Source organism: Oryctolagus cuniculus, chromosome 6 (genome assembly GCF_964237555.1).
Source record: "Oryctolagus cuniculus chromosome 6, mOryCun1.1, whole genome shotgun sequence".
In the NCBI taxonomy this organism is placed as follows: domain Eukaryota; kingdom Metazoa; phylum Chordata; class Mammalia; order Lagomorpha; family Leporidae; genus Oryctolagus; species Oryctolagus cuniculus.
Window position 1 is genome coordinate 102494086 of NC_091437.1, and position 23756 is coordinate 102517841.

At 39.0% G+C, this 23756-nt stretch overlaps 1 protein-coding gene across 5 annotated transcripts in view; it reads right to left on the bottom strand.

The window, feature by feature from the left end:
* Positions 1 to 23756, bottom strand: part of PEX2 (peroxisomal biogenesis factor 2) — a 754438-nt gene that overhangs the window by 604739 nt on the left and 125943 nt on the right. The window contains exons 4-5 of one of the 5 annotated variants that reach the window (XM_070075250.1): positions 4684 to 4783; positions 724 to 798 (exon numbers count right to left, since the gene is read on the bottom strand). The exons of 3 other annotated variants lie outside the window; for them this stretch is intronic. In XM_070075250.1, coding sequence (XP_069931351.1) covers positions 753 to 798; positions 4684 to 4783 — 146 coding nt within the window. In that variant the 3' untranslated portion in view covers positions 724 to 752. Of the gene's footprint in view, positions 1 to 723; positions 799 to 4683; positions 4784 to 23756 lie in introns of those variants that run through there. One more of the 5 variants, XM_070075251.1, reaches the window with a different exon arrangement.

A 23756-nucleotide genomic window follows, 5' to 3' on the forward strand; every position in this document is an offset into this window, starting at 1 on the left:
GAGGAGAAAGAAGTTTTCCATCTACTCTTTCACTCAGCAAATAAACTGCAACATCCAGGACTTGGCCAGATTGAAACCAAGAGTGGAGAACTCAGTTGTGGTTTCCCATGTGGATGTCAGGAACCCAAGTGCCTGAGCAGTTGGCCTTATAGGATGCACATTAACAGGAAGCTGGATTGGAAGCATGGCAGGATTTAAACCCAGGCATTCTGATAGGAGATCTAAGCATCTCAAGTAGCATCTTAATTGTTATGCCAAATACCCGCCCCTTCAAATATTCTCATTGGGATTATGTACACTGAGTTTAAAAAGTCCCTACTCTGTGCTCAACACTATATACTTCATGAGTGTCATTTCAGATTACCCTCATAAAAACCCTCAAAGTAAAAGATAGGAGCTTACCCTTTTTTGAGGAGAAATGGATGCTTGGTATTCTCCAACTGATAGAGCAGAGCTAGGATTTAGTGTCAGGCTTACCTGAAATCAATGTACTACCTGTTTTCTCTCCTACCTGTTTTCTCCATTTTAAAGGGTTCATTATGGTGCTGCTCTTTATATTATACTCATTTATGACACTCTTGAACATGGTTATGTATTCCAAGCTCCCGTGTGATTCCAAATTTCTCAGCTGTCTCAATTCTGCTGTTCTGCACTGTGGAGGCATTGAGATTGTCCATGCTCACTCCCAACCTTGCTTTCCAGTTTATCTGTTCCTTACCTGTACAGTCTGCATCCCAGCCAAATGTCACCACTCATTGTGGAACATGATTCACCTTATTCCATTTGGCCATGGCTTTGCTGCAGTGGCACAGAAATCAGTTTGGAAACTCAGATACACATAAATGTAACTTGATTTTTTTCCTAATCAATTTATTTTCTATTTGAATCCATCTATCTCCTGGGATTGAAGGGAGTTAATAGAAGACAGGCAGAAATGATTACACAATTTTAGAGCCCAGTGCAAAATGAAAATGCAGTTAAGGATTTTAAGATGGTGACAGCACAGCATTAAACCTTGTGCTGGACCATTCTTAGTACAGAGTCCTGTGTGACTACTTAGACCACAAACCCATGAAGTTTTGGATTTTTCCCATTCCTGAGGTTATGTCTAAATTCTGGTGGACCTATAATATACACATTATGGGGAACAGGAATATAATCCTTAGTTTTCCCTTGCTATCTGCTCGAGGAAGCCATTCTTCCTGGAGAATTGTCTTTGGTCCAAGCATGTTATCTCATTCTAGTCCAAGAAGTCCTTCAACTATCTGTTACTGCTATGCTGTGCATGAGAAGGAGCTCTGAGTCTACCTCAGACCCAAACATAACCCTGCTGTCAAGCCCTTGAGTCCATCTAAGGTAATTGCCCTTTCAGGGCTTGGCTTGGAGGAAAATACAGGACACTATTTCTAAATACAACAGATATGTACTCTATACCTGATATCCACCCCCAAGCCTACAGCATACTTACCTTGTCCCAGGTTCTCCAAATTTGTATTGTAGTCATGTTTTTTCTATACCCTCTGTCCTTTACATGTCTTCTCAAGGTCAAGTCTATGGAACCACACACACACACACATACACACACCATCAAGAAGATATTCCTTTCTCTCTTGTTGTTATGTTTTTGTGGATTTATTTATTTATTTGTTTGCTTATTGAGCAGAGAGATAGACACTCTCCTCTGCTGCTTCATTCCTCAAATGCCTGCAAAGGCACTTGCGGTTCAGAAATCAACCTGGTTCCAAAGATAGATGGCAGAAATGCAATCTGGGTCTCTAACATGGGTGACAGAAACCAAATTACTTGAGCAATTACTGCTGGTTCCCAGGATCTGCAATAGCAGAAAGCTGGAGTCAAGAGCAAGACTAGGCATTGAACTCAGGCTCTCTGATGTGGGATATGTCCCAAGTGATGTCTTAACCATTAGGCTAATCACCCATCCTGTTATTCTGTTTTTGGTGTCCCTCTTACCTCCCCTCTCAAAAAATAAATAAAGATATCTCAGAGTAGAGTTGTCCCAATTAAAGACATATTATGAAGTTGGGTTGGAGAAGAGATGGGACATAGGAGAAATGCTACGAAAAAACTTTGTTGTGGGTAGGCATTTGTAACAGTGCTTAAGATGCTAGTTCATGTTGTGGAAAGTGCTTGCTTAGAATCTCAGCACTGTCTCTAATCCAGCTTCCTGCTAATGCACAGCCTGGGACACAGCAGGTGATGACTCAAGTACTCAGTACCTACTAACCCTGAGGGAGACCTAGATTGAGCTGCTGGATCCTGGCTATGGCCAGGCTCAGACCCAGCTGTTGTGGGCATTTAGGTAGTTAACCGGTGGATGGAAGATCCCTCTCTGTTTGTCAGTCTGTCTCTTTGCCTTTCAAATACAATGAAAATTAAAAAAAAAGTAAAAAATTTGAGAAGAATAACACTGGTTGATATTTTAAATATATTTTTCAGCTACATATGATACCCCCAAGGTTGTATGAGTGTGTGAACCCTATCCCCTGCCCTCAGTGGGCAGTGAACTCACTACCCCCTAAGTTACCTTATTGCATTGGAAGAAACACTTATTTTCTTAAATATGCACCATAGAGACTATAAAACTTAAAGTGCACACATACACAGTGATCACTGTACCAGATACTGTTCTAAGTACTTTAACTTATTAACTCGTGTTAGCTAATTTAATCTTCCAAAGAAGCCTACCAAGCAGGCAGCGTTATTATTGTCATGGTACAGATAAGGAAAGTGAGTTGCAAGGATGTTAAGTGACTTGCTCAGGGTCATATATGGAAGGAGATACAGATCCAGGATCTGGAATCAGGTAGAAAGATTTCAGAGTACTCTTCAGAACTTCTCTAAATAGAGAACAAGTCTTGTCTGAATGTTAATTCCCATCTATAGATACCAGGGTGATGTGGAATAATATGGAACAAATATTTCTACCAAATATTGAGGGCACTCTCAAACATGAATCACTTATTCAGTGATTGTGGACACCTTACCTCCTTTCTCATCCCAAACACCAATACACAGGTCAAAGACTCCCTCTTTTTCCTCTTTTTTTTTTTAGCAGGCTGAGCTTCTGCCTATATCGCTGGCAGCCCACATAGGCACTAGTTCGTGTCTTGATTGCTACACTTCTTTTTTTTTAACTTTTTTTTTTTTTAATTTGACAGATAGAGTTAGACGGTGAGAGAGGAGACAGAAAGGTCTTCCTTCCGTTGGTTCACCCCCCAGATGGCCACTACGGCCAGCGCTGTGCCGAACTGCAGCCAGGAGCCAGGTGCTTCCTCGCTTCCTCCTGGTCTCTCATGCGGGTGCAGGGCCCAAGCACTTGGGCCATCCTCCACTGCCTTCCCAGGCCACAGCAGAGAGCTGGACTGGAAGAGGAGCAACTGGGACTAGACCTGGCACCCATATGGGATGCCTGTGCAGCAGGCAGAGAATTAGCCAAGTGAGCCACGGTGCCGGCCCAAGGACTCCCTCTTTCCAACCCTGAATTTCTTCTTTTTTTTTTAATCATAAAATTTGCTGAATTCTTTCAACTTTCAAATAATAAGTTAGCATATTTTCTAATATATTAATATTACACATAGTGTATGTATATATGACTAATATGTAGTGTTATAAAACCAACTAATCTTGGTTATTATGCAGTAGTTCACCACTACTAAGAATCGTAATAAAGCTAATACACAGCACTTACATACTCATTATTCTAAAGACTTTACGCATGCTAATTCATTTTTATGAAGCAACTCATAGCACTTATTATAGAGACTTTCTGTGATCTTGAGGAAACACTCTACTGTGATTTGACGTGACACACATCCAATGGGGCCACAGTCGTCAGGCTCTTCAGAAGCCTGCGTCTCCTTGGTGGTTATAACTTTCCTCCTAGCCAGACTGAAAGGACCTGGGCCACACAATCTCCTGATGTTCCTTTCAACATTCACATTCATCATGGAAATTCCACTTTGTGTTTAGTCTCATCGCTAAGAAACTAATTATGAAAATTGTCTATCCAATTATTTTAACTTTGGATTTCTCTAAATTGGGGCTGAAAAAGGAGGAACTGGAAAGAGAACATGGGCAGCAAATGTCCCAGAGACACATATAGGGAGAAACTACAAATGGAACAGAGCTGGGCTGGCACCCCTCTGAAAATGGCCCCAGGAGACAAAAGCCTGGAGCAGGAAAGCTCCCTGAGCCCCAGGATCACTCCCCTGGTAAAGCAACTTAATGGAGAACATGTTAATGCATTAAGAGAGTGGGACTTAACTTCCTAATCTGCACTTTGCACTCAGCTGCAACCACACCGCAGGCCTCTCTTCATGAGGTAGACATGAAAATGAATTGCTCCCTACCATGACGATATTGCTGTTTATGCACAGAGACATGTTGTGGAGGGGGAGGGATAAAGATCTTCCCTTTGTGGGTGACAAAGGAGATCTGTCCTAACAACACACAGTGAACAGGATTTGTTTCAAAGTCCCTACAGGTCCATCCAAGTTCCTCTTTAAGAAATGAATACCTACTGAATGTATCCTTTCAAACTGTATATATTAAAACTTAATTGCCAAAGTGATATTATTACGAAGTGAGTCCTTTAGGAGGTGATTCAGTTATGAACACTCCACCTTCATGGAGTGAAAAAAGGTGCAAGGTAGCTGTTCTCACCTTCCATCTGCAACAAGGTGCCATCTTGGAAACAGAGAGCAAATCCTCACTAGACATGGATTTTCCTGGCATCTTGGTCCTGGGCTTCTAGCCTTCAAAGCTGTGAAAAATAAATTTTTCTTGTTAATAAATTAAGAAAAAATAAATAGATACCTAGAAATCCATCAATGATATAATGCAGAGATGTTTCATTCATTCATTGATATTAAACTAGTCACTAGGATTATAACAATCACAAGGGTTTGAGCCCTCTTCCATGTAGAAAGAGTTTCTACTTGTCTGACTTTGCTTATTTAATCTTAAAACTGTACAGAACTCTAAGTACAGGAAGTACAATCATGCATCTGGTTTCTGCACAATTGCAGCGGTTTCTGTCTTTTGTTCTGTGGTAATAATTAATAGCATCTCCAACACTCCTGAATATAATTCTAGCTCAGATAATAACTTAAATGGCTACTCTATGGTGACAGGGATCAAACTATGTGCCCAAAATCATACTGTCAAAGCTAAACTATGCTCTGATACTCAAAAGTCTGCTCAAGTAGCAGCAGTTGGTTATAGAAATACATCATCATCATGCCTTGCCTGCTTCATTTTGTTTCTCCTTTCTCTGATCCCTAATTCCCCTTCCATTTCCTAATTCCATTTATCACCAGACTTTGGTTTTCTATTCTGTACTTTTCTACCCTTTCCCCCAAATCTTCACCACTCTTTTTAAAACAGACTCATGCCCTGACTCCATAGCCTCATTCAAGCAGGTTCTGAGCTTCTGTCTGGGAGGGCTAACTGCTGTAGCAACCACAAAGGGGTTTCAGTTGAAATAAAAGTGTACTTCTCACTCAGACAATAGTTCTACATGAAGGCTCTTTGTCTAGTGGGTCTTCTGAGCAATTATTTTCCAAATGATGACATGAAGACTTTTTTCATCTCATGGCTCCATTGTCTCCTAGGATCAGGGAGTCCTTTGCTTTCTGCTTCTAGGAGGGCAAAAAAACGAATAGAGGGCAGACTTGAAAGCAGCACTTGTACCCACATTCTGCTGGCCAGAACTCAGAAAGGGAACACATCACCAGTTTAATTTTCTGCACAAGGAGAAGAGGCAATAGAGTTTGATTCTAAAGTCTGCTGATATCTGCCTGTGATCATCATATACCCATTTCATTCTTTCTCTTACCCATAGAAAACACCTATCCCTTCCTGATGTGACATCCAGTTCTCGCTTTCAGTTCAAAGTCCTGAGGTCTCCCTGCCAGGTTCAGATGTGGATCCCTGGGATCCAGTGATACAGGAAGTAAAAATTAAATGACCTATCCCACCACAATAATACCCAACATAGATAGACTTGTCACAATAACCCATTTGGAAAGACAAAGAACAGGAAGTGCAGCTGTTGCTGGGTCATGGCAATTCGGAAATCCTGTTGGATTGACAATATGAAGAACTCCTACCCTGGTGAAAAGGCTGCTGTTTCAATTGACTCCCATTATATTCTCTTCGAGAAACTCGTCCAGTGTGTTTTGCAGCCTCTGACTCTGCCCTCAGGAGACTCAGCCCTGTGGCCACTTTCTTTGGCCAACCTGAAGAAGACACTGGGATATGTGTCCTCTTTGGGGAATACACAGATTTGTCAACCCCTCTCCTTGGTAGTTTCCTGAATTGTTTGCTTCTTGTCATTTCATTGTAACCAGTCATGCCCATAGCCCTTTTCTACATATACTTTTCAAGCATGCCTTTCTGTTCAGCTTTCTGGCCCTGTACCTGTTTCTTATCCTCCCAAAAATTCTTGGCTCTCTTTCTCTCTCTTTCTTTCTTTTTAAAAAAGGTTTATTTATTTGAAAAGCAGAGTGTCAGACACACACACACACACACACACACACACACTTTTCCATTCATTTTTTCACTCTCTGCAGCAAATATCATTTTTTCACTCTCCAGATGATGATTTGAGGCAAAAATGGGTCAGGCTGAAACCAGAAGCCAGAAATGCCTTCTTCGTCTCCCACTTTGGTGGTAAGGGCCAAAACACTTGGTCCATCTTTTGCCACCTTCCCAGGAGCATTAATAGGAAGCTTGAACAGAAGCAGAGTAACTGTGATTTGAGTCAGCAGTGGTTATTTAATCCACTGCACTACAATGCCAGCCCCTCTCTTTGCCTCTTTCCAAAATTAATATTGACTACACTGAGGCAACTTAAAGGAAACTCCTTGCCTAGAAATTAACTTATTATTTACCACATATAAAACAGTATTAGTCTGTGGTCTCTCAAAACCACTGTCATATGTATTACTGTTTGAGAGCTAGAAATAACTTTCCAACTCAGCAATGCCCAATTTATGAGTTCCTTGTCCTGCTTGCCTGTCCTTGTTACTTAGAAATTGATCAATTTCTTTTTTTAAAGATTTATTTATTTATTTGAAAGTCAGAGTTATACAGAGAAAAGAGAGGCAGAGAAACAAAGAGAGAGGTCTTTCATCCGATGGTTCACTCCCCAATTGGCTGCCATGGCTGGAGCTGTGCTGATCTGAAGCCAGGAGCCAGGAACTTCTTCCAGGTCTCCCATGAGGGTGCAGGGGCCCAAACACTTGGGCCATCTTATACTGCTTTCCCAGGCCACAGCAGATAGCTGGATTGGAAGTGGAATAGCCAGGTCTCGAACCAGTGCCCTATGGGATGCCAGTGCTTCAGGCCAGGGTGTTAACCCACTGCACTGCTGTGCCACAGCACATGCTGAGAAACTGATCAGTTTCCTTCTGAGCTCACTATTGCTTGCAATGTTTTGTTAAAAACAGTGAATAAGTGAACACATTGTATCAGTTTCTTCTCAACTACATAAGGCCACTAGGGAGGTCTGCCTTCCAAATAACGCAGCCATGGTTCACCAAATATTTTGCCATTGTGTAACATGGGATATCAGCTTTTCATTTCCCATATCTCATTCTTTGTTGCCTTCCATCTGACCACTAAGCCAGTACCACATATTTCATGTTATTGTTACAGTGGCACTGAATTTCAGCCTATTTCCTGGTTAGTCAAAAAAGACTAAAGGGCTGGAGCTGTGGCATAGTTGGCTAAGCCTCCACCTGCAGCACTGGAATCCCATATGGGCATCAGTTCTAGTCCTGGCTGCTCCTCTTCCAATCCAGCTCTCTGCTATGGCCTGGGAAAGCAGTAGAAGATGGCCCAAGTGCTTGGGCTCCTGCACCCGCGTGGGAGACCTGGAAGAAGCTCCTGGCTCCTGGCTTCGTATCGGCTCAGCTCTATCTGTTGCAGCCATCTGGGGAATGATTCTGGGGATGGAAGACCTTTCCCTCTGTCTCTCCCTAACTCCATCTGTAACTCTACCTTCAAATAAATATTTTTTTAAAAAAAGAGACTAAATAATATTACAAGTAGCTCCACAATTCCAAAGGTTGATCACCATAAATAATTGTTTTTGATTCGTGCAACAGCCTCAAATTCAATGATCCGTCAAGTGACTTTCCTAACAAGTAGTATCTCCTGTCAAATGACGTCTCCTCGAAGAATCACACAAGGGTCCAGGATATTTCTATCATGTGGATTTGCTATCCACTGGGAATTTAGAATATTTCATTTCCAGTTTTGTGGGTGGGTGTTTTTAGGAGCAGACATGGCTTACTGGGAAAAGATCTGGAAATATGTCACTTCTACCTCTATCTCATTGGTCAAAATGGATCTCAATCACCCCCACTGAACTACAAGGGGAGCTGATAAATATGGTCAAACCACATGCCAGGGAGCAAAGAAGCTGAGTGCGTCAGTTGCCAGTTTACTACCTCTCTGCCAAATCCATATGTTAGGGCCTACTCTGTAAGAGTGGATTAAACACTAAACATATCCTCTGCATTGTGAACCTGATGTGAAGTTTTGTCTATAAATAATGCTGGAAAAATATTGCAGTTGAAAGAGGTCCTGTTTTTCTATCTGATGTAACAAATTTTGTTTTCTCTTACTCCTGCTTCATAATCCCCTGGTACTTGTCTATGGGGGACATCCAGTAGTGCTATGTGCCAGCTGCATGCCTAGGGTGCACAGTCCCTCCATAACCTTGACACCAAAGTACAGGACTAGTGATTAGGTCCAGCATTGCTTCTAAGGAGAACAGCACACACTCTTGAGTCTCACATGGGCAACAACATCTACACCTTTCTGAACATCCACCCACCAGACTGAGTTTACCTGCACCCTTGAACGCTGTTTCTTGGTTGGCTCTGGCTGTGGATCTCTTCTAACCTGGGACAGCCAAAAAACTTCTCAGTCATTCAGTTGCCTGCAGCTACATTTCCCAGATGAATTTTCAGAACCAGAGAATTTGAGTTTGTTTTTTCTTGGACACCTTCCTTTAGCCTTAGTATATCCTTTAGATAGTGTTCTCTTTACAACTTTACATCATAATTTAACAACTCTTCTTAATGAATTTCCCCTGTTCAAATTATTATATAGCCTTTGCCTTCTAGTTGGACTCAGGCTATTACACCATGTCTGTTGAGTATACACCAGTTTCTGTCTTAACTTGGGTCACACAAATGAGTTCCAGAGTCTTTCTGTCAAGTTCTACAGCACAATGCATATTTCATGGAGAAGAGAACTGAAACCCAAGTCTTACAATTCCAAATCACTCTAAAGGGTAGGAAATCATGTAGGACAAGACAAATAAACTTTCCAGGAGAAAAAATTCAAGTACAATAAGAACATTATTTTAAAAAGATACCTTATCAAAGATATTTAGGATGATAAAACAATTTATTATCATTAAATATAAATAAATCAGTATCATGTTTAAAATAGTGAATATACATTACTTTGATCTGTTAGATTTAGATTCAGAATTAACCAAATGTTTTTTTCCCATTATCCAGTCTATGTGTAATGCTTTTTGGTGAGATATAATTTAGATACATAAAACTCTTTAAATAATTATATAATTGGCTGATTTTTTTATTTATTTATTTATTTATTTTTTATTTTTTTTAACTTTTATTTAATGACTATAAATTTCCAAAGTACGATTTATGGATTACAATGGCTTCCCCCACATACCGTCCCTCCCACCCACTACCCTCCCCTTTCCCACTCCCTCTCCCCTTCCATTCACATCAAGATTCATTTTCGATTATCTTAATATGCAGAAGATCAGCTTAGTATACATTAAGTAAGGATTTCACCAGTTTGCTCCCACACAGAAACATAAAGTGAAAAATAATAGATGATTTTTTTTTAATGATGATGAAATCAGATCAGACCTATTGTCATGTTTAATCCCAGTGAGAGTCAAGTTGGGAGTTGATAGTTTCTTTTTTTTTTTTTTTTTTTTTTTTTTACAGAGGATCAGTTTAGTATACATTAAGTAAAGATTTCAACAGTTTGCACCCCCATAGAAACACAAAGTGAATTATATTGTTTGAGTACTCGTTATAGAATTAAATCTCAATACACAGCACATTAAGGACAGAGATCCTACATGAGGAGTAAGTGCACAGTGACTCCTGTTGTTGACTTTACCAATTGACACTCCTGTCTATGGCATCAGTAATCTCCCTATGCTCCAGTCATGAGTTTCCAAGGCTATGGAAGCCCTCTGAGTTCTCCGATTCTTGTCTTGTTTAGACACGGTCATAGTCAAAGTGGAGGTTCTCTCCTCCCTTCAGAGAAAGGTACCTCCTTCTTTGAAGACCTGTTCTTTCCACTGGGATCTCACTCGCAGAGATCTTTTGCCAGAGTGTCTTGGCTTTCCATGCCTGAAATACTCTCATGGGCTTTTCAGCCAGATCCGAATGCCTTTAGGGCTGATTCTGAGGCCAGAGTGCTATTTAGGACATCTGCCATTCTATGAGTCTGCTGAGTATCTCACTTCCCATGTTGGATCACTCTCCCCTTTATTTATTCCATCGGTTAGTGTTAGCAGGTACTAGACTTGTTTATGTGCTCCCTTTGACTCTTAGTCCTTTCATTATGATCAATTGTGAACTGAAATTGATCACTTGGACTAGTGAGATGGCATTGGTACATGCCACCTTGATGGGATTAAATTGGAATCCCCTGGTATGTTTTTAACTCTACCATTTGGGGCAAGTCAGCTTGAGCATGTCCCAAATTATACATCTCTTCCCTCTCTTATTCCCACTCTTATGTTTAACAGGGATCACATTTCAGTTAATTTTTAACACTTAAGAATAACTGTGTATTAATTGCAGAATTAAACCAGTCATATTAAGTAGAACAGTCAAAAAAACTACTAGGAGGGATAATGTATTAAGTTGTTCATTAACAGTCAGGGCTATGCTGATCAAGTCACCGTTTCCCATAGTGTCCATTTCACTTCAGGAGGTTTCCTTTTTGGTGTTCAGTCAGTTGTCACCGATCAGGGAGAACATATGGTATTTGTCCCTTTGGGACTGGCTTATTTCACTCAGCATGATGTGTTCCAGATTCCTCCATTTTGTTGCAAATGACTGGATTTCGTTGTTTCTTACTGTGGTATAGTATTCTAAAGAGTACATATCCCATAATTTCTTTATCCAGTCTACTGTTGATGGGCATTTAGGTTGGTTCCAGGTCTTAGCTATTGTGAATTGAGCTGCAATAAACATTAGGCTGCAGACCGCTTTTTTGTTTGCCAATAATTGGCTGATTTTTAGTATAGTTATTAAGAGTGTCACTATCACCACTAACTCCAGAAAATTCTCATCACCTTAAAAAGAAATGCCATGGACGCCAATGTTGTAGCATAGTGGGTTAAATTGCCTCTGTGACACCAGCATTCCATATTGGAGTGCTTTTTGGAGTCTTGGCTGCTCCACTTCCTATCCAGCTCCCTGCTAATGTGCCTGAGAAGGCAACGGAAGATGGCCAACCTACTTGAGTTCTTGCCACCTACGTGAGAGACCGGGATGGAGTTCCTGGATCCTGACTTTGGTATGGCCCAGTTGAAGCTACTGTGGCCATTTAAGGAGAGAACCAGTGGGTGGTAGATCTCTCTCTCTCTCTCTCTCTCTCTTTCTCTCTCCTTCTTTCTTTGTAGCTCTGCCTTTCAAACAAATAAATAAATGAATCTTTCTCTCCTTTTTTTTTTTTTTTAAAGAAATGCCATAACCTTTAACAGTCACTCTCCATTTCCCCTTTTCTCCCTTCCTTGGCAACCTGTGTCTACTTTCCAAGTGTACAGATTTGCTTATCCTGGACATTTCACATAAATGAAATCATACCATATATGGTCTTTAATGTCTGTGTTTTTCCATTTAATCTAATACCTTCAGGGTTCATTAATGATGTATCACATTGCATATAATTTTTAGTGTTTGGCTTTTATAATCACTGAATACACACATACGTTCTGTACCACCTATAAAACCTATGTTCATGATACTAGGATAGCCATCTATTTTCTGCTTATAAAGGAAGGGTAGTAATTATAAGGGAAAAGGAAAAATCCTACGTTTTTCATGAAATCCAAAATGCAAGCAAAAAAGAAAGTGAAAAATACTTTCAATCCTGCCTTTTAAATTTTCTCTCATAGTATACTGCTACTAATAATCAACACTTACATAACACTTCAGAATTTCAACACATTTTTACATTGAATGCCAAAGGTAACACCTACTGCAAGAATTATATGCTGTGCTTTAATTCTAGGAGACTGCAGGAATAGTATAAACAGCCCTATTTTTTTTAGTTGTTATTATCACACATCCTAAATATATGTTAATAAAACCTCTAGTGTTTCTGTAAAATTGCTTCTGTGAATAGAGATTGGCAAAAAGACTCACATAGGAGTTTGCTTCTTGGGGTTTTTTTTCCAGAAAAAAAATCTTGAGGTTGAGTTAACCATAAGCATTCTCTAAAAGAACAGCATGATCTAATTTTGCTTAAAGTGTTCCGTAATCTAAGAAGGAAGATGAGATGTGATACACAATGCCTTCATGAGAATCATATCTATGTTTAACTTTTTAAACCATTTCTCCTGAGTGCCAAAAGCTATTCTCCTGCAGTCGTAAAATGCTAGTCTATGTTTAGCAAGAATTTTTGCATTACTCCTCTGAGATATGAGATAGGAATATTATTACAGCTGGAGAAAAGATGATGCTAAGTTAAGTGACTTGTCCAAGGAGACACAATAAATCAGACATAGGCCTTGTGAATAAACCCTGACTTACCTTTAAGACTTTTCCCTGTGATATCATGTGGCCTTTCTGAGCCACTGGAAGTTTTCTCATTAACCTTGCAGTTAATCTCCATGTTTTATAAGATCTTTTCCAGATATATAAATATAACCTCTTTTTAATACAATTTTTCAGGCAATGTAAATTAAAGAAATCCACTCCTAATAAAGACCAGAGAAAATTTATCCTATCCACAAGATATAGGAAACCCAGTAACTTAGAGTAATGAATTCCATCTGCTAGTAGTAACTGATACGAGGTTATCACATGGCCTTGCTTATTACCCTTATTCTTGGGGACCAATGCATAAATATTTTGGGACTACTGGCTATAGTTTTTCAATAATGGAAGCAATATGTGGAATATAATATGTACTTCAAAGATTTTTTAGCAAAATTTAAATAGGAAAGAGGATTCTTCTTCCCAAGATTAAAGGTGCCTTTTCCAAAAGTTGAGTTTGCCATGCTTTCTGTAGGGCACTGGACAACTGTAAACTTGGTTCAGACCAAGGGGCAACTGTGCTTCACAAGACGCTCACGTAACAAGATGCCCACTCTCCAGAAACTATCAACTCCATCAACTGATTCTTTTACTGATTTCTTTGTTCTTTTCTGTAATTCACTACAATAGATGACTCTTGTAAGCTTGATCCATCCCATTCCTATTATCCCTCCTTGAATTCCCTATATATGTTGTATATATAATAAATAAACACTGTTCTTTCAGTGCATTGTCAATGTCCTTTCAAGACAGTTTTTAATATATCTTCTCAGCACCCACATTGTAGAGACCTGCTTTTTCTCTTTTGGATTAGAGACAACATCATAGGGCTTGAGTTCAGAAAAGTAGTCAGAATTTAGTTTATATTTAATGCTATCTGCAAAGACACTACTGGCAATTAGGAAAGCAGCCTTTGTTTTCATCAAAATAGAATTATTCCCTCAGTATGCAGCAATTTTGTTTCAGAAGCTTGTCTGGGAAGTTCTAGCAGCTCTGTCCAAGAACATGGTTAGGTCCATGCCATATGTAGTATGCCTGAAGGAATTTACAAAAGTGGCTTCCCTAAGAATAAAAGGAACTTCTGTCCTCAGTGTAATTCAAACTGCAGAGGTATCAGGAATATAAAAGGAAAAGATCAATTCTCAGGATGCTCTGCTATACCAATATACATCCAATACAAGGAACAAGGCATCCTACTGTTTCAGCCTGAAGAAAAATAAGAGATTGCATATTGCATTTATAACTCAGTTTATAGAACTGTTGGAGTGGCAAGTCTGAAATCTGTAGGGCAGGCAGACTGGAACTCAGGCAGGACTTTTCTAGGAAAACTCAGTTTTTACTTGTAAGACCTTCCACTGCTGGGGTGGTGCCATGCCAAGATAATTGAGGGTAATCTTTAGCTACAGTCATACTATGAAATGCCTTCACAGCAACATTTAATGTTGTTATAGCTAACCAAGTTAATACATAAAATCAACCATCATAGTTCAACACTTGTCATCCTGGCACTCTTAAACCATACCTAAGCTCCAAATGAAGATAATAAAAGGTAATAATTCTGCTAATGCAAAACATTTACCTTGCATGTTTTCCAAAGCCACATTAACCCTTCAGTGAGAAGTGGATGCAAAATTCCTGCGTGATATTTGCTCTTCTCCTTGACATCCTATGACTTTAAAACGGTGATATGAATCTAAGTATTGTTAAACTCTATGCTATATGATAATTTGATAAGAGAAAATAAAACAAAGATATGTGACATATTTTAGCAAACATGGGAGATTGATTCCAGTGATTGTGCATATGCTTAAGACACTTATATAAAAAGGCTTACTATTTACATACAGCTTACACACATCCTCCAGTATACTTTAAAGTATCCCTAGGCTATTTATATTCCCTAACACAGTGTTTGGGGCAAGCCTTGTGGCCCAGCAGGTTAAGCTACTGTGTGGTACTCTCATATCCATATTGGAAATTCAGTTCAAATCCCAACTACTCTGCTCCCAATTCAGCTTTATGCTAATAAATGCACCTGGGAGGCAGCAGGTAATAGGTCAGGTACTTGGGCTCCTGAGACCCACATGGGAGACTTGGATGGAGTTTCTGGTTCTTGGCTTCAGGCTGGCCCAGCCACGACTGTTGCTGATACTTTGGGAATGAATAACCAAAAGGGTGCTCTCTCCTCCTTCTCTCCCTCTTTTTCTCTGCCACTCTGCCTTTCAAATAAATAAATAAATAAATAAACCTTTTAAAAATGTAAATGCTGTGTAATTAGTTGTTATACTGTATTGTTTAGGCAAGAAAAAAGTGACTACAGAGTCAATGCAGAAATACTTTTCTTTCCAAATATTTTCTATCCATGGTTGGTTGAATTCATGGATGCTGAATCCACAGATCTAAAGGGACACACACACACACATACACACACATGCACACTCACAAGCATATTCATTTAAAAAATAAGAAGACTTGCAATTCTGCAACTGCTCATACTTGTATTTGTAACTGCCTTCTTTCACTATCTATTCTATATTTACTTTGCCCTTAGTAAACACCTTCACCGGCCATGATTCTTTACCAGGTGAGGTTATCCAAACCTTCATTTTGGAAGAATCACTAATTGGGTAGTTGTCACTGACCATTGATTTTAAGCACCTGTCATTGTACTAAGACATGTCCTGAGGAATCTCCTGCATTACAGGCTGGCCATTGTTTACCGACATTGTACAGTGGCAGTCAAAATCCTCTCTGTGATAGGATCAACCGTTCTTTCTTTGCCTGTCGATTCAGAGAGATGAGGAGCCCTAAATGGCCAGGTGGCAATCTTAACTTCCAGTTTAGTGTAATCATTGCTGTGTTTTCCAATGAAAACATTTCAATGATGGCCTCTAGACCAGTTGCTGTTGACTGAATATTTGTGTGCCTCAAATCCGCATGTTGGAATCCAATCTCCATTGTGAGGGTATTTGGAGGTGTAGCCTTTAGGAGGTGATCAGGTTGTATTGATAGAACCCTTATGAACTGGCTCAGTGCCATCATAAGAGGCAGAGATCTTCCTTACCCTCCTTGAATGTAATGACACAGTGTGAAGACAGTTATTTATGAACAGAAAATGAGCAGTCACCACAGGACAAATACACCAGCACATTGATCTTGGACTTCTCAGCCTCATAGAATGGTGAGAAATAAACTTTTGTTGTTTATAAGCCACCCAAATGGTGTTATTTTTAATAGCAGCCTTAATGGATTAAAACACCAGCAGAACATAAGGCCAAGATAGGAAACAAGAGTTTTTACCAGTGAATCACTAATCGTAAAAGATAGGAGTGCCACTCCAGTTTTTACCTTTGAATTCTGGCCAGTAAATCTTGGCTTTAGGAGAAACAGCAGCATGCATTGGGCATTGCTTTAGAATAAATACAACTTCCTGGACAAGAGTGCTTCAGGCTAGCCTGGTGGTACCACCTACGTTGCATAGTAACTGGTTGTTCCTCCATTTTATCAAGCCAGCTGTATCATACTAATGGGATACATGATAAGGCCAGTGAGATTATGTGAACATGGGCTCATTGCCCCAGTACATTTCCTGCAGAAAGATTTGCATGCTCAGAAGTGCCATTATGTGGAATATCATAACGGCAGATGAAGCATTTAATAAGTCAGTGGATCATAGTTTTTGCATAACGTTTGTACACAGAGAGGACAAAATCATACCCAAAGAAAATGTCTATTACAGGAAGTTGATCCACTTGATGCACATACCCACCAACAATATAAGGGATAATAAGCTGACCTAGAAGCAAAATCATATTGGTTACCAAGGCCAGGTGGGGTGAGGAGGTTATTACTAGATTATGGGCAGCATAGACTAGAAACTTTGATCAGATTCTCTTTGATCTAAGTAGGAACATATTCCTGTAAGTTACACTGCTGAGAAAAGTACATTACAGAAGAATTATTGTTTTGCGTATGGAAACCATATTCTATTACCCTAAAATTAACTGCAGAGTCAAACAACTTTCTCAGTGCTGAAGAAAGACCAACCATGCTCAAAAAAGTCTTAATGAAAATAAGAGTTTATGTTTGGGCTTATCTCTCACTTCAGAGTATGCTTGGACAAATTGCTTTTATTGAAATGTTTATGTGACATTTCAATACTTATTTGAAAATAAGAAAATAGCTATTTTGTGTTTCTCACCTTTTAGTGAGCATTAAGTGGGAAAATGTATTGAAAGCACTTTGCCTAGTGCATAGAACATAGAAACTATTTGAGAAACTAAAACTAAAAAGATGTACTAATATGACTACATGATCATCATATGAAGTAGTTTATATTTGGTCTTGTTTTCTGGATAAAGAATCTGAGTACTGAAAGACATAAAATTCCTTTCTGAAGACCAGAAAAACTGGTTTCAAATAGGTGAACCATGATTCATGTTCAAGTTTTCTTCCTTACAAATAACGTACTATGTTTGTTGATTTTGTGTGTGTATATGTGTGTGCCTGTTTCCTTATAAATACAAGATTATTGTATTTATATACACAAAGAACAAAATTATTACCTTTTATCTTCATATTTGTTATACATGTATATAAAAATAGAACATAAATATAAATACAGGTAGTACTACTAATGATGACAACAAAACTAATCTTTATCAAGCCCTTCTATGAATCAGGGCTTTCACATACATTAAACCACTTGGCTCTGACAAACAGTGTCAATATGATTCTTATCTCCATTCATAAGTGAAGAACTGGAAGCCTAGAAAAATGCATCAGCTTTTCTCAGGTCACTAGGCCCAATGGTGGAGATCACTAACACTGAGGGTGCATGCCAATAGAACCAATACCCTTAATAACTAGTCTGATAACCTAAAACACATAGTAATGTATTACATTGGAATCATACTACAGACTTCTTTTTAGTGAGACTCTTCACTGAAACATGAATGATACTATCTATTCATGTCCTTGTATATACATATACATGTTACAGTTTGCTGGCAATACAATATTACAAATTCAAAAGTATGCCATTATTTAGATGGTTTTATAATATTGGGTACTTAAATTATCACTCTTTTTCTGATACTTAATGTTATGTACCAACTTGACTGGACTAAGGGATGCCCAGATAGCTGGTAAAGCATTGTTCATGGACTTGTTGTGGAGGTTATTTGCAGAAGGGATTAGCATATGAATCAATGGACTGAGTAAAGAGATTTACTCTCAGGTCACCCAATCTTCTGAGGGCCTGAAGGGAACTGAAGGGCAGAGGATGAACAAATCTGCTCTCTTCTTGATGTAGGGCAGGTAGGACATACATCTTTTGCTGCCCTCAGACAATGGCACTGGTAGTTCTCTGGTTTTTAGGCTTATGCAGTGACTTATGCCACTGACTCCCCTGGTTCTCAGTCCTCCAGCTTTGGCTTGGGATGACATCATCAACTTTCGTGGGCCTCAGCTCTGCTGAGGGCAGATCCAGGACTTCTCAGCCTCCATAATCAAGTGAGCCAAGCCCTCAAAATAAATCTCTGTCTGTCTATTCTGTGTGCCTTATTGGTCTGTTTCTTTGAAGAATCCTAATACACTTTACTATGTATTATTTGAAATTACTATTAACCTCAAGGATCTTTTTTCTCCTCCTCTTTTCTATCCTGGGAAAGGAGCAAAGGCACAGCTGGCTTCCAAATACATTTGCTGTGCCACTCAACTCAAGGTTTCTTCCAAAGCTCTCTGCTTCTTATTCTTAAAGATTTGTAGTCAAGAACTTTTGCCAAATATTACAACATAATTAAAGATGTGACTGATGATTTTCTTTTTTGAAAGTTATCTCAGCTAATACCTATGGAAATCAGGAATTCTCTCAAATTTCTTAAATTATAAGTTCCAAAATAAAACATTTGTTAACTAAGGTACATAAATGTCAAATGTAAAAATCTGAAAAATATCAGTTTTTACTTCATTCCTAGAAGAACATATATTCAATACAGATGTAATTGTACCAATGAAATTTTTTTATCTCTTTTTGCCTCCCAAAGCAAAAATCAGTGCAAAGATGGTAGATGATATTTCAGCCAAAAGTAACATTTTCCAAGTTGCAAAACATTATTTTTAAAAGAACAAATATCAACTGTCAAGAAAAAGAAATGTGCATTTTGGTTTTGTTTTTGTATCACTAATACAACAGTAGATGGACTAAGGGGCTGTCATTAACTTGGTAAGAGTACTGTATTCAAATTTGGGAAGACCTCTTTGGGAGGTTTATTTCTTGCTCTTCACGGTGTGCCTTCAAAGAACTTCAAGACAATGAGGGGAGAAAGTAGAGACTTGGCACTACCTAGATACCAAAATATGTTTACTATGGCCAGTGCCCACACACTTCCTTTAGGGATACTTGGGCCTTACATTTGCTCCAGCGTGGCAGTCTCTGAGGCCAGGCATTGAGGAGTTAAAGGAGGCCAGGGTGCAGGGACAGCTGGAGATAATTACTTACAATCAAAGGGCATGCAGAAAATCAGCAGGAACAGCAGGGTGAGGTGTTCTGCCTGGCTGGATTATAGGAGTCATCTGGACAGAGGCAACTGGGCTTAAACACTAGTAAGGGAATTTTGCACTGTTTGATCTTATTTTAAGACCTAAGAAAGAGACTGTGATTGGTTTGAACCTGGTTTTAAAGGCCCAAAGGTAGACATTCCTGCCATTAACAGCTTGAACTCCCTTGTCCTGTAAATGGGCATGTAGGAAGGATGTGTTAAGGCCAAGAGGGCTTTGTGTATTAAACACAAGATCAGGTTTTACTTCCAAAATTCTGAAGGATAATTTTGTATTTCTGCTTTCTAACATGACCAATTAGTCTAAAATCCTGTACATCTGATGTTGTTCATTATATTCTTTTCCCTAAGATCGCTACATAAAATATCCTGACTTTCAACTTTTTTCTATCAATTCACTTTTTCTACCACCCTAAATTATATTTCAGCAACTGCCATTTTCTTTCATAGGTCCAAGATTCATGAGGCAAATAAATATTTCTTCAGGGAGAGAGTATATTGTAGCCAGCACTATTTTAAGGAGATATCAGATCTCTGAAGTCTTTAAATTGGATTTTCTTCTCAGATACATATTTTTTCCATTTAATAACGTGTATAAAATGGATTCACTGCATTATATTCTGTACCTAAACCTTGACTCTTAGGGGAACCTTTCCTTGATGAACTCCAATCCAAAACTATGATCACTCTTCTTTTTTGATTTATCCGCAGTGTTAAGAAATAAGCTCTAAACTTTACAACCACAGACATTTTATCAGGTAACCACAGAATTAAGCATGCCAAGCAACTTGAAAGTAAAGATGCTTACTTCAAAGCTGATGGCATTAGATGTTACAAGATAAAATGGAAAGACACCTCATGTACAAATGCCTGGGGCAGGATTTACACAGGCAGCATAAATGACAACCTTTTCATTTATGATACAGAATTTGTGGGGGGCAAAGCTCCATGGTGAAAGTCAGAAAGTTTTATACACAAAAGCACTGTCAGAGCCTAAACTGGAGCTCCCTTTCTTACAGACTGTCAATGGTTCCCCATTGCTCACAGGATGAAGTCCAAATGCCTCAGTATTCACAGGAACTCCTTGTGAATGTTTCAGATCAGCCTCTGCTGCTGCTGCTTCTCTTCCTCTGACTTTGCCCCAAATGCCCATTCTCCATCTCCTCCTTAACAATGATATTTGTGATCTCACCATTGAAACTGTGACCTAGTTATGTCTTGAAATTCAGCTATGTGACCCTAACTGCACATGGAGATTTTCTGTACTGGGTCAAACACTGGCCTCAGAAGTCTGCCCCTTTGCTCTCTGCCCTATGGCACGCATTGAACAAACTTCTACCCTTCCTACCCTCTCCTAAAACACAAATCCACGCCTCACCCTCATTCGTCCTGATAAATTAATTGATTCGTTACTAGTATATCCATAGTAGTACACACATCTCTCCATAATCCATTCATTCAGTAATTTTGGCATTAACTCATTCATACATTTTTTTTAACCTGCTTCTTGAAGACAGGGGAGGGAGGCAGGGGGATTAAGGGGGAGCAGGAGAGCAAGGGAAGTGTGGTTGTCTTCTTGGAATCATACCTATGGAATGCATGGAATCTGTTCTTTTTATATAAATAAAACAATTTTTAAAAAGGAAAAGAAAATAAATAAAGGACAACTAAGATTTGTAGGGGAAAAAAGTGTTTATTGAGTATTTTCTGCATCATCATGGCCAATCACTACTCTAAATTCTGAGAAATAATGTGAACCAGATAGATGAACAGTCTCAGGGCTAATGATCTATCCTCTATGTTAAACTTCTTCACATAATCTTATCATTAGCCACTTGCCTGTCTGCTATCCTGGGAGTAGAGACAACTCAGTAATGATCCTGGAATCCACAGGCTTACTAGTAGAGTTAATATTTATGGATGTGGTAATACATCTATATAGATGCTTCAATTACAGGTTTTCCATTTTGCGTGATATTTCTCATGGAACACCCCAAGCAGTTCTAGGAAGTTGACACTCATTATATCCAGAGGAGGTAAGAAATCTGCCTAAGTTCATGCAGTTATTAAGAAGCAGAGTCAGAAATTGAACTCAGGTATGTCTGACTCCCAGATTGAAGTATGTGGATGAATGAATGCATAAATGAACACAATGCTAAGGCAAAAGGTCAGTTCTTTCACTAAAATAGCCCAAAATAGCATGGACATGCAGTTGTTGGCTTAAGGAAGAACGATATAAGGAGTGAAAGTCTCCATCCCTAGCATTGGAAGAGGGTGTGATGGCTTTATCTGGTGCAAGAGTGTGAAGTTAATGCTAAAAATGTGTCTCTTATCCACTTTAAGAGTAAAACTAAATCTTTATACAATTTAAAAAAAGGCTAATTAGTTCACCTATCCTTTACTGTTTTTATAAAAGCCATTTAAGAGTGCTTTACAAAGGGAACAAATCTATTCAGTTTTAATAACCAAGCCCTTGTTTTCCCCACCCTAGAACGTGCTCTCCAGAGCTGCCCTAGTGGGAAGCCTCTCCATTTCACAGCAGTGGCTGCAGCTCACAGCATCTGCCCTTGTGGCTTTTACTTGGGGATCTGTACTTGAATCCAGTCCTTGGTCTGCTGGTGAGCAGCCACATGACATTCCGAGGGTGACTGTCTTGGCCTTTGAAATCTGGACCCCCGCCCACAGCCCCACACGTCAGAGCAAGTTTCATTACACAGAGAGTAACTTTTACATCAGACCATAACAAATATACTTTCTACAGTTGGTAAAAACCTTTGCAGCCTGTTCTCTTTAATGCTGATACAGACATCTTGAAACTGTTTATTTATATGGATAAGATTTAAAAATGTAAATAGTGAAGGAGAGGAAACACACTACTCAGGCTGATAGAGTTGTTATGACTGAGCATCAAAGTTGGGCCTGTGTTTCCTGATAAGTTTTGTAATTCTCACCATAAAAACAGAGACTTTTACTATGGATCATTCCTCTTGGAGTCACTGTTCTTTCTTGGACTTAAATACTAGCAATAATAGTAATGTAATATGTTTTAATAATAATGTTAGAATTAAATTTCTCTGTTTTCATTACAGAAATGGTCACAGAAAAAGCTCTGGTCACTTCCTTGAAAGGTTTATTGACAAAATAAAGAAGTTATTTACACTGGTTGATATTTTCATCTTTGTCTTTTACTGCCTTGCATTATTTATTGAATGGAGTAGTCTTTAAAAATTTATATAAAAGGTAGTTTTCCCAGGATGAGGGGCTGGACTTTGTGTGGCTCTGTGGGGAGGCACTCCAGGTCACTCTCCACCTGATGAAGGTTGCAGGAACTTCTCTGGCTGGTGAATCTGGAGCTACGAGGCATGCCTAGCTCCATCCTTCCCTTTTTCCTCCTCTTGACAATGTGCTGTGTGAGTGAATAGCTTCTCATGCAAACCGAAGTTCACAGTCTGCCTTCCCAGACAGGGTGACACTGGAGTGAGAAGTGAGAAGGATGGTGTCATACTTTGGGCCCATTCAAAATTAAAACTAAAAAATCATACTCTGTGTGGCAGATAAAAGTATCAAAATTTGATATAAGAGTTTTAAACAAAATATGGTTAGTTCTAACTTTTGATACTTGTTCTAAAATTCAATGCATTGGGTCTGTTGAATTATAAACTGTCTCTGCTGTAACATTGTACTGAAATATTTGCCACTATCTTATCTAAAAAATATGAAGCAAGCAGTGCAATTGTATGAAGGTCCTCAAATTCTTAGGTATTACATAACTAATTTCTAGAAGCCTTCACTGTTAGAATTCCAGAATGAAGGTAAGAGACGACTTTGTTTTAACATAAAATTTGTTCTACTTACACTTGAATTCTGAACATAAAGAGCTTTACATCTGATTTTGTTTTTCTCTGATCTGGCAATGTGAAGAATGATTAAAGAAAAGATTTACATGTGGCAGAGTAGGGTAACGATTTGTGATACTTCTCCATAGAACATTCTTTCTTCCTCTTTTTTTCCAAGGGAAATAAATTGTCAGCCTTTGAAAAGATGGAGGCCTAATAAAATTCTTCCTGCATCTATTTCAACTTTTGCTGCTCCTGGTAAGACACACACACACACACACACACACACACACATTTACCGAAAGCTAGGATTTCTGGAGATTATTGTGAGAGTTCCTGTCTCACCCCAAGCCCATATTTGAAAATTCTTCTGGAAAGGTTATCAAAGGCAGTAAAGGATGTGGAGACATCACTATGTAGAAGTAATGGGGCATAAAACCAAATATTTACTCTACCTACTGAGCACCAGCTATAACTATAGTTTAGGAAAGGACTCCCAT